This window comes from Podarcis cretensis (genome assembly GCF_951804945.1).
Source record: "Podarcis cretensis genome assembly, chromosome: 8".
NCBI classification, from domain to species: Eukaryota; Metazoa; Chordata; class Lepidosauria; order Squamata; family Lacertidae; genus Podarcis; species Podarcis cretensis.
Genome location: NC_137177.1, coordinates 59,992,084 through 60,005,390, shown reverse-complemented (window position 1 = coordinate 60,005,390; position 13,307 = coordinate 59,992,084). Strand labels below are relative to the sequence as shown.

At 43.8% G+C, this 13,307-nt stretch overlaps 1 protein-coding gene across 3 annotated transcripts in view; it reads right to left on the bottom strand.

The window, feature by feature from the left end:
- Window positions 1–4,214: 4,214 nt before the first annotated feature.
- ZNF423 (zinc finger protein 423) overlaps window positions 4,215–13,307 on the bottom strand; it is a 311,689-nt gene continuing 302,596 nt past the window's right edge. For all 3 annotated transcript variants that reach the window (XM_079988711.1, XM_079988710.1, XM_079988712.1), the window contains one exon: window positions 4,215–4,923. In XM_079988711.1, the coding sequence (XP_079844837.1) occupies window positions 4,894–4,923 (30 nt within the window). In that variant the 3' untranslated portion in view covers window positions 4,215–4,893. The remainder of the gene's footprint in view (window positions 4,924–13,307) is intronic.

Below are 13,307 nucleotides of genomic sequence, written 5' to 3'. Positions count from 1 at the left end.
ATGAGCCCCTCAGGTCAGAAGGCGTCCAACATGCTACTGGGGAAGAGCGGAGGACAAGTACAAGTAGATCCAGAGCTGATGAAGCGGCTGGGTTAAAGCCGAAAGGACGTTCAGTTGCGGATATGCCTGGAAGCGAAAGGAAAGTCCAATGCTGTAAAGAAAAATATTGCATAGGAACCTGGAATGTAAGAACCATGAACCTGGGTAAGTTGGATGTGGTCAAAAATGAGATGGCAAGAATAAATATTGACATCCTGGGCATCAGTGAGCTAAAATGGACGAGAATGGGCGAATTTAGTTCGGATGACCATCATATCTACTACTGTGGGCAAGAAACCCGCAAAAGAAATGGAGTGGCCCTCATAGTCAACAAAAGAGTTGCGAAAGCAGTACTGGGTTGCAATCTCAAAAATGACAGAATGATCTCGATACGAATCCAAGGCAGACCTTTTAACATAACAGTAATCCAAGTTTATGCACCAACTACTGGTGCGGAAGAAACTGAAATTGACCAATTCTATGAAGACTTACAACACCTTATAGAAGTGACACCAAAGAAGGATGTTCTTCTCATTATAGGAGATTGGAATGCTAAAGTAGGGAACCAAGAGATAAAAGGAACAACTAGCAAGTTTGGCCTTGGAGAGCAAAATGAAGCAGGGCAAAGGCTAATAGAGTTCTGTCAAGAGAACAAGCTGGTCATCACAAACACACTTTTCCAACAACACAAGAGACGACTCTACACGTGGACATCACCAGATGGGCAGCATCGAAATCAGATTGATTATATTCTCTGCAGCCAAAGATGGAGAAGCTCGATACAGTCAGCAAAAACAAGACCTGGAGCTGACTGTGGCTCAGATCATCAGCTTCTTATAGCAAAATTCAAGCTTAAACTGAAGAAAGTAGGAAAAACCACTGGGCCGGTAAGATACAATCTAAATCAAATCCCTTATGAATACACAGTGGAAGTGAGGAACAGGTTTAAGGATTTAGATCTGCTGGACAGAGTGCCTGAAGAACTATGGATGGAGGCTCGCAACATTATACAGGAGGCAGCAACGAAAACCATCCCAATGAAAAGGAAATGCAAGAAAGCAAAGTGGCTGTCCAACGAGGCCTTACAAATAGCGGGGGAGAGAAAGCAAGCAAAATGCGAGGGAGATAGAGAAAGATACAGGAAATTGAATGCAGATTTCCAAAAAATAGCAAGGAGAGATAAGAAGGCCTTCTTAAATGAGCAATGCAAAGAAATAGAGGAAAACAACAGAATGGGAAGAACCAGAGATCTGTTCAAGAAAATTGGAGATATGAAAGGAACATTTCGTTCAAAGATTACCATAATAAAGGACAAAAGTGGTAAGGACCTAACAGAAGCAGAAGACATCAAGAAGAGGTGGCAAGAATACACAGAGGAATTATACCAGAAAGATATGGATGTCTCGTACACCCCAGGTAGTGGGGTTGCTGACCTTGAGCCAGACATCCTGGAGAGTGAAGTTAAATGGGCCTTAGAAAGCACTGCAAATAACAAGGCCAGTGGAAGTGATGGTATTCCAGCTGAACTATTTAAAATTTTAAAAGATGATGCTGTTAAGGTGCTACACTCAATATGCCAGCAAGTTTGGAAAACTCAGCAGTGGCCAGAGGATTGGAGAAGATCAGTCTACATCCCAATCCCAAAGAAGGGCAGTGCCAAAGAATGCTCCAACTACCGCACAATTTCACTCATTTCACACACTAGCAAGGTTATGCTTAAAATTCTACAAGGAAGGCTCAAGCAGTATGTGGACCGAGAACTCCCAGAAGTGCAAGCTGGATTTAGAAGAGGCAGAGGAACCAGAGACCAAATTGCAAACATGCGCTGGATTATGGAGAAAGCTAGAGAGTTCCAGAAAGACATCTACTTCTGCTTCATTGACTATGCAAAAGCCTTTGACTGTGTCAACCACAGCAAACTATGGCAAGCTCTTAAAGAAATGGGAGTGCCTGATCACCTCATCTGTCTCCTGAGAAATCTCTATGTGGGACAAGAAGCTACAGTTAGAACTGGATATGGAACAACTGATTGGTTCAAAATTGGGAAAGGAGTACGACAAGGCTGTATATTGTCTCCCTGCTTATTTAACTTATATGCAGAATTCATCATGCGAAAGGCTGGGCTGGATGAATCCGAAGCCGGAATTAAGATTGCCGGAAGAAATATCAACAACCTCAGATATGCAGATGACACAACCTTGATGGCAGAAAGTGAGGAGGAATTAAAGAAGCTTTTATTGAGGGTGAAAGAGGAGAGCGCAAAATATGGTCTGAAGCTCAACATCAAAAAAACGAAGATCATGGCCACTGGTCCCATCACCTCCTGGCAAATAGAAGGAGAAGAAATGGAGGCAGTGAGAGATTTTACTTTCTTGGGCTCCATGATCACTGCAGATGGTGACAGCAGCCACGAAATTAAGAGACGCCTGCTTCTTGGGAGGAAAGCAATGACAAACCTAGACAGCATCTTAAAAAGTAGAGACATCACCTTGCCAACAAAGGTCCGTATAGTAAAAACTATGGTTTTCCCAGTAGTGATGTATGGAAGCGAGAGCTGGACCATAAAGAAGGCAGATCGCCGAAGAATTGATTCCTTTGAATTATGGTGCTGGAGGAGACTCTTGAGAGTCCCATGGACTGCAAGAAGAACAAACCGATCCATTCTTAAGGAAATCAGCCCTGAGTGCTCACTGGAAGGACAGATCGTGAAGCTGAGGCTCCAATACTTTGGCCACCTCATGAGAAGACTCCCTGGAAAAGACCCTGATGTTGGGAAAGATGGAGGGCACAAGGAGAAGGGGGCGACAGAGGACGAGATGGTTGGATAGTGTCTTCGAAGCTACAAACATGAGTCTGACCAAACTGCGGGAGGCAGTGGAAGACAGGAGGGCCTGGCGTGCTCTGGTCCATGGGGTCACGAAGAGTCGGACACGACTAAATGACTAAACAACAACAACAAAACTAGATGTAACAGTGAATGTATGGTGTGTCCCTCCTCCTAAAATAGATTTTGCTATCTTCAAGCTTTTCCAAGTAGATCTCAGCTACAGCCAGTCCTAGGAGCCACAAATTCATGTGCTACCATCAGTACACATGCAACAATATTATATGCTGGGAGAATGCTTGGAAACTGAGGTCTAGCTCAGAGGAGTGCATTCTGATGGTTGCCTCCTTGTGAGAAGTGAGGTTGCTGGCAACTGGGCTGAGGGCCTTTTCAGTAGTGGCACCCACCTGGTGGAACACTCTCCCATCAAATGTCAAAGAGATAAATAATTATACAACCTTCCATATATTCTGTTGGAAGCCACCCAGAGTGGCTGGGACAACCCAGTCAGATGGGCAGAGTACACAATGTATATATATTTATTATTATTATTATTATTACAGGCCTTCAGAAATTAACGCCCGCTGTGTCCTGTAAAGAGTTGTCCATAGAATAAATAAAAGATGGATAGCTCAGAATTCATTCATAAACCCATTCTGTCCTATTCATGCATCAATCTTCGATGAACATTTTATCTCAAAATATGTATTGTCTCAATGTTTGCATTTCTAAACTTGTATTATCCTAAATTATGCATTTTGGTGCACTTTTGAGCCATGAACTGTATTGCAAAATCGGAAAAATGAGAAATCCAAAGCACACTGAACTACTCTGTGGTCCATGCAGGAAGACCAAATGAAATTCTCTTCCATCGCTAGAAAGAGTGTATAATACAGTATATGTCAGGATACACAGTGTTTCTGATTCACTAGTTAGATATTAATGTTTAGAATGGGTTTCATGTACATCTCAAGCACATGACAGACTCCTATTGGAATCTGGATGGCAGAGGCTATTCCTACAAACCATTCCCATATATAACACAAGGGATTAGAATCCCAGAGTTAGGTGTGCCAACTCCGCAAGATAATGAGTTTCCAGAGGCTTAAGTCATGTTCCACAGAATTGTATAACCAAAGAGCCAGGAGACCTTTTCTAATTCATCTTACCTGGCTTCCCTCATTACAAATTCTTATTGGCAAGAGATTAGCATAGACCTAACGGTCAGTGGTCCCTTTACCTTTTTAGGGTTAAGAGACATATCTCATCTGATAAGTTACATTGCATGTAGACATTTGCTTCCACCAAACTTCACACACAGCAGCAGTACATGGACTTCAAGACTTCAACACTCATCCAATGTATTCCCTTTATTGAACTGTATTAGTTAAATGCAATCAGATTAAGTCACATTTATAAAGCAGACCATCCAGTTGCACTGAAACCGATGATATTCATTACATAGGGTTTTTTTTTTTAATCACTGTCCGGTGAACTGGCAAATCCAATCAAAGCATTAGTCTTCAATTGTTAAAAAAAAAATAAACCCAAAAAAGTGTAAAAAAAAATATTCAGACAATAGCCAAGCCATCACATCACGACGCACAATTACCTAAAATCGCAATTAAAAAGCAGTTAAACGGGGGAGAAAAAACTAAAGGAAAGGGGAAGAGGGGGAAAAAAACCACTCCTAAAATCTTGGACTATCCGTATAATACAAGAAGCAACAAAGGGCAAGAGCATCAAAGCAGATTCCTATCTAGCAACTATAAATTCAGTCAGAAGCAGAAGCTTTAAAGTACACTAAGCTCAAGCAGGACAATAAAAAATACTGCGCATGGAATACTTTTAATCTCTTCCATTAATATTCATTTCCAGCTGCTTATAATAGCAGCGCCTCATGGCCAAATCATTAGAGTTTTACATCTGGGTTGCAAATGACACTTTGATTGGATGTAATGTTCAAATGGTCCTCCCCACTGAGCTTCCGTCAAGTCTTCTGCAGAGAGGTGTCCTGTAGTGCCAGGGGCTCACTGAGCGTGCTGGCTCAACGTGTGGTTCTGGAAAAAGATGGGGAAAAGGAGACATGCGTGAGGGGCAGAATAATAGAAAGCAAGCCCGTACCCTCCTACTCAGTCGCATTTATGCGGAACTCAACATAAAAGCTTTGCAATTATTACAGAACAAAATGCAATAAAGAGGAAGGGGGGGAGAGGGAAAGAGAGAATGCTCCTAAGTAACAGCTGCCAATGTGACACATTTGCTTTGTACTGATAGATCTGTTAATGCTGGCATGAACTTAAGGAAGAAAAAAAGGGGGGAGAGAGAGGAAGAAAGAAACACACAACGAAATGGATTGCAGTTAGCCAAGTAGCACCGCGAGGAATTCGCTGCATTTAGGCAAAGTGGTAACGCTCTGCAAGGGGTGCCTGCCTTCTGGGACTTCCTTAACTGTAACAATTAAACAATATTCTCTGTTGCACAGGGACACACATACACACAGGCTGCCGCCGCCGCCGCCTTTGCCATATCTCCATTCGCTATTCTCACTTGCTGCAGATAAGACAGTCTTGGCAGAAAGGGATGCCAGATTGCAACTCACAACACTTCGACAGTTGGAGAAATAACTTCGGCAAGAGAAGCGCACCAGTTGCTGCGCTCCAGCCCATCCTGAACTTGGCACGGGGAAGGTGCACACAGGCCTCCCAAGCTTCACGGCATGACGGAGAGGGTCAGTGTGCCTCCCCTGTGGCACATCCAGCTACACCTGGCTCCCGCCATTAAGGAGTCCCAGGTGCATAGTAAAGGGAACTTGCACAGGGAACCCAAAGGGGCATTGAGCGCTCCCAACCTTTACAAACAGGGCCATAGCCAGTGATTGGGCTTTACTCAGAGCAGACCCACTGAACTTAATGGATCTAAGTTAGTCAGTGGCTCTACTCTGAGGCACACTAGTGCTGGATACAGTTGACAGTGCAGTATTTTGGTGGGTATCCATTTCATGGCAGAAAGGGGTTAACTGCGAGGGTGGAGGAAGGTGGCTGTGTTGTTCAGTGGTTCAAACTTGGTGAAAGGATGGCATTTACCACACACCTCTGCAATCAGCTTCCATCCCTTCATAAAGGAAGCTGCAACTTCCCCTCAAGGGAGACATTAGTGTTCAGACATCCTGTCTGTCATTTGCCAGCAGGCTAAATAAATGCTAATGCTGTGCAGTAGTTGCATATCCAATCTAATGCAAACAGAAGTCGTGTCTCAGAGTTACAAGCACCTCAGGGATGGCGTCTGGAATCTCCAGCTCCAGGAAGCACTGGAAAGATCTCCTGGCCACTCTCCCTCATCAAAACACTCTGCAACCAGGTCTACAACTCCTCCAAACACTGTTCTTTTCTCAAAGATCTGTTGAAAGACATGATCTCATGCTGATCTGGTGGCATGGAACGAGAGACCATTCAGTTCTCAGTCTCCTGAAGGGGGATTCGACCTGAACCAATAATTTACAAAAGTGGGTGCCAATTTTGCTTGCATGAGTGGAAGCTACTCCTGCAAACAGAAGATTGTGGTCCTGATTCAGAGAAAAAGAGTTATGCTTGTCTCCCACTGAACTCAAGCCAGTCACCACTAATTTGCCCATTCATTCTAAGAAGGATTTGTATGTGCTTTCAGTCAAAGCTTCTGTGCCTTTTCACCTTTGCAACACAAAGGTCTGCGTGTTTACGCCAAGGTTTCATGGCAGGTTGTTGGGATTTCATGATTATGTGTGTTTGTGTGTTTAGGAATATGTTCCTAAATTAACTGATACAACAACCCTAAATGTTTGCCTTGTGATGCCTATCTGCAAAGCTGTCCAACTACTCTTTCACATCAGCGTAACATCAGACAAACACACAAATATATTTAACTCTCTACAGATCATTCACTTCTTTCTAAGCAACTCAAAGTTATTCTCCGCACAGGAAACTCCTCCTGAATCCATTATTATTGAGATGACATCAGTCTAATGAAAATTGTCTGGTGACAACATCTAACTAATGGAGGATCCATTTGCAGGCCTTGTCTCTGGAGGTAGCGGCGACCCCATTTAAATACTGTACACTAAGTTGCTGAACTGTGCACTTCCCCAGAGTGACCACCAGGTGTCACAAGTGCCGTGGCATTTCTAAGTCGTATCAAAAGTTGTTAGCAGGCATTGTGGCCAGTGGGTTTCTTATGAAACTACACATAATAATGCTCATTCTTCTGCACACCACATGACAAAAAGGTTAAAGGGGGGGCAAGCATACAACACTGCTATGTAGAAAAATAGGTACAGCAATTTTTTTTAAAAAAAATTAAATGTAGAAGAGAAATCAGAGCTTCAAAACAGCAGGGCAATTCCACCAAGAACTGTATTGTAGGAGATGGAGAAGGTGGTTGTTCATTTATTGCAGTTATGCATAATGGTGAGCATTTAGTTCAGGGCTGGGGAACCCGGTGCCTTCCAGATGTTGTTGGACTACAACTCCCATTAGCCCCAGCCAGCATGGTCAATGGTCAGCGGTGAAAGGGGTTGTAGCCCAACATCTGGGAGGGGGTGAAGCTTTCCCAGCCTAGATCGAGAAAGACATTTAAAATGCTGCTGCTTCTCACTGGCACGGCTATTTCAAAATGTCTTTCGAGTTTTTTAACGTTCTCATTTATTAAATGTATGCCCCCGACTCTCCATAAAAGATGCTCAAAGCGGCTTAGGATAATAAGAACTACATAGCAACAAAGTATTTTTTAAAAAAATACAAAAGAAATAAAGCCACAATAAATAAAAGCAAGAGGCAATTAATAGGCAGGGCAAGGATACAGGATACGACCCAGAGTCTTGGTATGCCCTTGTTTTCCTTCTCTTTTGTAAAGGTTTTGCATTTTGCTGCATAAATGTTTTTTGTGTGTGTGTTTTTAAAAAAGCTTTAAAAAATAAATAGTAGAGGAAGATAACAGCATCAAAGAAGAAGAGGAGGAGGAAGAAGAAAACAGCCCCCTCTGTAAGTCAAAGACCTGTCTAAATAAGTAGCTTTTCACCTGCTGGCATTGGCCGACAAAGCGAGGGGCTAAACTGGCTTCCTTAGGAAGAGAGTTCCAGCCTTCTAAGCGCTGCCAACATACCTTTCTTGTGTTCCTGCCAAACACACCTCTCCTAAAGCTCTTAAAACTTGGCTTGCAAGCTGTCAACAGCCTTGTAATAACACGGGGACTCAAGACGATCCTACTGGATCAGGCTAATGGCCCGTCTAGTCCAGCATCCTGTTCTCACAGTGGCTGGCAAGATGCCCTGAAAGGGGAAGCCTACAAGCTTGCCACTCTGCCCACCTACCATTTCTAGCAATGGAGAGCTGCGGTCAGTCTGAGCAGGCAAACAGTCTCACTTGCTATAAAGCATCTTCCTATCTTGCTATGACTAGGCTGCACATGAAAACACAGTTACACTGTCAGTTTGGGCACATCCCTGGGGAACTGCAAATATTCTCAGGGCAGCAAAAGCAGTTCCTGGTCTGGGCTGTCCATCTGTGCAGACATTTCCTGCATGCACTCACATGGGCAAAATCATTGCTGTTCAAACTCATTCTCTAGTCAACTAATTTTTTTTTTAAACCCACAGCCAAGATTCCCTTTTGCCTTCACAACCCACTGCATGCACCTCATGTCCCAAGAAACCAGACCTCATCAGAAACGCAACAGCACATGTTTCATGTTACTATACCTCCTACCGACATATGCTTGCTTGCCTCAGTGCAGCCATGTTTCTTGTTGGCCGTAGATTTCAATTTCTTCAGACAGCCTAATACCAACTTTCCCCTCCTTTTTTCTTAAAAACAAATGCAAAAGATTTAGCATTCTCCAGTCGAAGCGAGGGCTGTTGGTGCTCAGCAGATCCATACTTATTTAGGCAGTATCATTTAAAAGATAATGCACAATCAGCACTAGCGGCAAGGCGTACGTTCCACAGGCCCAGAACATGATTTCCAACCTGTGTGCCTGCCACATTGATTACACCAGGCAGGTCAATAACAGAATGGTATGCGGCTCTAAATCTGATAATGAAGCTCTCCTTGTGAACCTTCTCTTCTCATACATGGGTTAATAATACCTTCTGCACATAGCTAATATAAAGAGCATGCTGTTTTTGTAAGCAAGAGGCTGGGCAAAGATGCAAGGCTGATTACGCTCAAATTTGACAGCAATTCACAAGCGGGGTCACTGTTCAGCTCCCTAACAACCCACGGCCTCAGCCGATTGTCATGCCACCCATCAGTCCCAGGGCCTCAGAGTAACATTTGCCATGAATAAAACTAGAGAGTCATATAAATAATATTATTCTTGGGGAAGCCCTGTAGGTTGTATGGAGAGCTTTGCACAAACGGCCTTTCAGAATTCTGTCCCTTATTTGTTGGCAGGGATGTCTGGAGCTTGTGGGGGGTACCATATCATCAAATTTATCTATGGAGAAGAGAAGTTCTCCAACTGCTTCTCAGGGGTAAGCCATCTCCTGCCACCCCCCCCCCAAAAAAGTTGCCCCTCTATTGCTGCAACTTGGTGGTTTCATAATACAGTGGCACCTGTATTATGGAACCACCTTCTCTCTGAACTTAGGTGGGCATCCCAATTAATCACACTTAGGCACCTGAAATTTGTCCCCCATCGTGGTATGAATGACCACATGCTCAGAAGGAGATGGGGCATGTAGTTCCCAGGGCACCTGGGGATGGGATCCCTTGGGAAAATTACATTTCCCAAGGTCTCTGGGGCCCTAGTCACAACCGTTACAGTGCTTAAGCTGCCAGGGGAGCACATTAGAATCCAAACCAGAGAATAACTTTAGATTAAATGACACTCAACTCACAATGCACCTGAACATTATAAGCGTATTCAAAGGCAGGTAATTGTGAATTCTGGCGACATGACTAGTGACCAGGTTGTGTCACCTTTCCATATGATTACAAGGCACCACACGGTACATTTTAAAAATATTACTGGCTGGCTGAACCTCTTTCATTCATACCTGCAGGCTAAATAGCAGATTCAGACTAAGTGCACGGTACCTTGCAGAATGCATATGCCAGTTAATCATCCGGTGTGATTTACCTCCTTATGGAAGTTCAGAACATATGTTTGCGGTGAGCACACCACCCTCAAGAACAACTTTATTCTTGTTACTGAGCATATACTAAATGTATTTTTTTAAAAAGGCATGTCTAAATGACACTCATGCTCTGCCTTCAGAACAGCAATAAAGGCAGTGAGGTTTAAGAGGACCAACAGAGAAGCATAGCAAGGCAACGCTGGCAAGCCGGAAGAGCCAAGTGGACGAGTAGGAGGCATGGGTGGGGGGCGGAAATGGAGCACAGCTAAAAAGCTGGCACTCGAGCTGGGAATCTTCCACCCTGCAGTAACAATCTCTGCCAGCAATCCACAGGAGTACTACAACAGGAGCAGGTGAAAAAAATTAAAATGCTACCGGGAGGGGAGCAATGGCAGTTTGAGACAGCAACACGTCCATTTGATGGTGTGCTCCACATCTGTTATGCATCTTCTGTGTGCCAGGTAGGGTCTACTGGTGAGAGCTGGAGATTTTGGAATCTAGGTGAAGGAACATGGACTCAGCCAAGGCTGTATTCACATGACCAGAGGCGGATACTTAGGTAAGGGGGACAGTGGCAGAGCATCAGGTTCAATCCCTGGGATCTCCAGGTAGGGCTGGGAAAAGGCTCCCATCTAAAACCCCAAAGAGCTCCTGCCAGTCAGTGTGGAAAACAATGAGCAGGATAGAATAAGGCAGCTTCCTATTTAGGTGGGCTTAGGGTGTGTCTCAGCTTTGTCCCTCTAGCCCAGTATTAGTTACTCTGGCTGACAAAAGCCCTCTAGAATCCCAGGCAGACATCTTCCCCACCCTCTGTTACCTGATAGACCATGGAACCTAAGGTTTCAACTGTGGTTTCCTAGCTCACGGCTAATATATGCCAAATATACCTTAAACAAACAAACCTGCATCCAGAACCTAAAGGAATCATCCCCCCCCCCAATACTTTGCTTTTTGGGTGTTTCCTTAATTGCAAATGTTACCCATTACATTTTATTGTTTGTTTGATGCAATTAAGAACAAACCCATCACGAGGATCAAGATCTTTTGTGCTTTGGCTTTTCATGCGGATATTTTTCATTCGGAGGGGAAAGTACTTGCCTCAGCCAGCAGAGCTTATATTACGGGGGTCCTCCAGGGACCCCCCTGCCCCACTCCCAAGAGGCTTAGATTGGGACTGTGCTAATCCAAAGCTTGAGATGTGACAGGCAGCAACCGGCTTGCGGCAGGGAGGGGGCTGCAAATCAGAAAAGCCTGCAGGAAAAAAACAAAAAGAAAACGGGGTGGGGGGGAGAGCTGAGAGCGCAGAATGACCACTCATGGCATTGTGCTGTCCCCCCCCCCCCCTTTTCTCTGTCATAGAAGGAAATTGTGGGAGGGGGAAATCACCTTTGCACTGCTGGGCAGTTTGTATATATGCTTATTTTTAGAACGACCTGACAATTATCCAAGGGTCTAACACTAACAGATGGCCTGTCTTAAAGACTCATATGCTCGCTAGCATGCACTTCCGACAAAATGGTAAATGTACTCAAGAGCATGCCATAAACAGCTTTCAATGACTACTCCAAATCCAATTTAGTTAGCACACTTCATTAAAACTGATAGCGGGTAACCAGAGCTTCTCCTAAACCCAGGCATCAATTCCCAGCCCGGTTGTTCCAGGTAACACGCAAGTGTGGTTCGTTATCTGTCTAGCTCTCAATTTCCCAAGAAATATGTGGCCTACCCTCATTTCCTTTCTCAACTGCTAGGGAAAGGATGAATCCTAACCTACAGAGCAACACTTGGGGAAAAAGCAGGAGGGGGTCTTCCAGGAATGAGAGCTTGCAGCTTCTGGTTCTGTTTGGAGGATCCCTTAAAGCTGAGGAGGATGAGAAGAGTTGGACTTGCCCAATGATGAATTGTGGATTCTTAACAGCAGCATCAAAAAGGAGGTCATTATCATAAGTGAAGTGCAACACCCCGCTAGATGCTATACCAGAAAACCCAGTCTTCACAAATGGCAAGAAAAGTGATGATTTGATCCCAATGTTCTAGATGAATACAAAGGCTCTCTTTGCATAGCTCTCAAGCTCTCTCTATCCCCTTGTTTAAAATCCACTGTTCTCATGAAGTTTTTGCCTCTACCTGTTAGTCCACATACCTTAAAGAAACTAAGCCTTGGCTTGTGACACTGTTTTTTTCTGCATATTCCCCCCCCCCCCGATACTTATGCTATGCTGTCTCTCCCTCTGTTGACATGTAGGGCCGTAAACATCTTGAGGGCAAGGACATATTTTCATACTTCTCTAAAAAGTACCACGTACACTGATGGAACGATAATGAATGCAGCAGCATCTTTATCATTACTATGGGGAAGGTTTTCAGCATCCCTGTGTACCAAGGCGACCAACCAAGCTGGTTTCAAATAATGATCCCAAATTACTCCCTCTAAAAGCAAGCTCAGGTGGCTAGTGCTGACACAAATGGAGCCACCGAGAAACAAGAAGGTAGGATCAGCTTGTTTGGGGGAACCCTGATGTTTGTAAAAACACAAAAATAAATAAAAGCTCTAATGGGACAATGCCCCTCCAAAAAAAAAAAAAAAAAAAGAGTGCAGTGGGCATGCTCAAAAACCATAGAATGCAGGGTGTTAGATGGAAATTAAGAAAAATGAAAAGTGGAGGGAGTGAAGTTCAAGAGGTTTAAAGTCCTGCAGGATGGGAGGACCTCTGGCTGGAACGATGAACGGCAGCATTTCTATTGAGAACACACTGCAGCATCACATTGTTGCAGCAGGCTGCCCTTATTCATGTACCAGAGTTAGACTGCCAGTGCAGTCCTCCTTAGTCTTCCTCCTCGAAATATTTTGTGCAGCTCCAGATCTTGCTATTTTATCACTTCTTGTACATTATGTCAAACAAACTGTGAATTATTTGTGCCAAAGCACCCCCCCCCTTCTGTGTGTTTATTTGCATATGTATTTTTTCAGTGAGAATAAAACTCGAAGTATCCCAAACACAGAATTCCCTAACATTTCAAATGTGGATTTATTGAAAGGGCATATATATATATATATATATATATATATATATATATATCTGAAAAGGGGGCTATTGCTCTGAACAGATACATTGCTGGACTACAACTTCCATCATCCATGACCACTGGTCATGCTGATTAGGGCTAATGTAGTTCAACAACTACATCTGAAGGGCATGATGTTGACTAAGGATACTTGGGCATTACTAAATGCCATACAGTGGTGCCTCTGGTTACGTACTTAATTCGTTCCGGAGGTCTGTTCTTAACCTGAAACTGTTCTTAACCTGAAGCACCACTTTAGCTAATGGG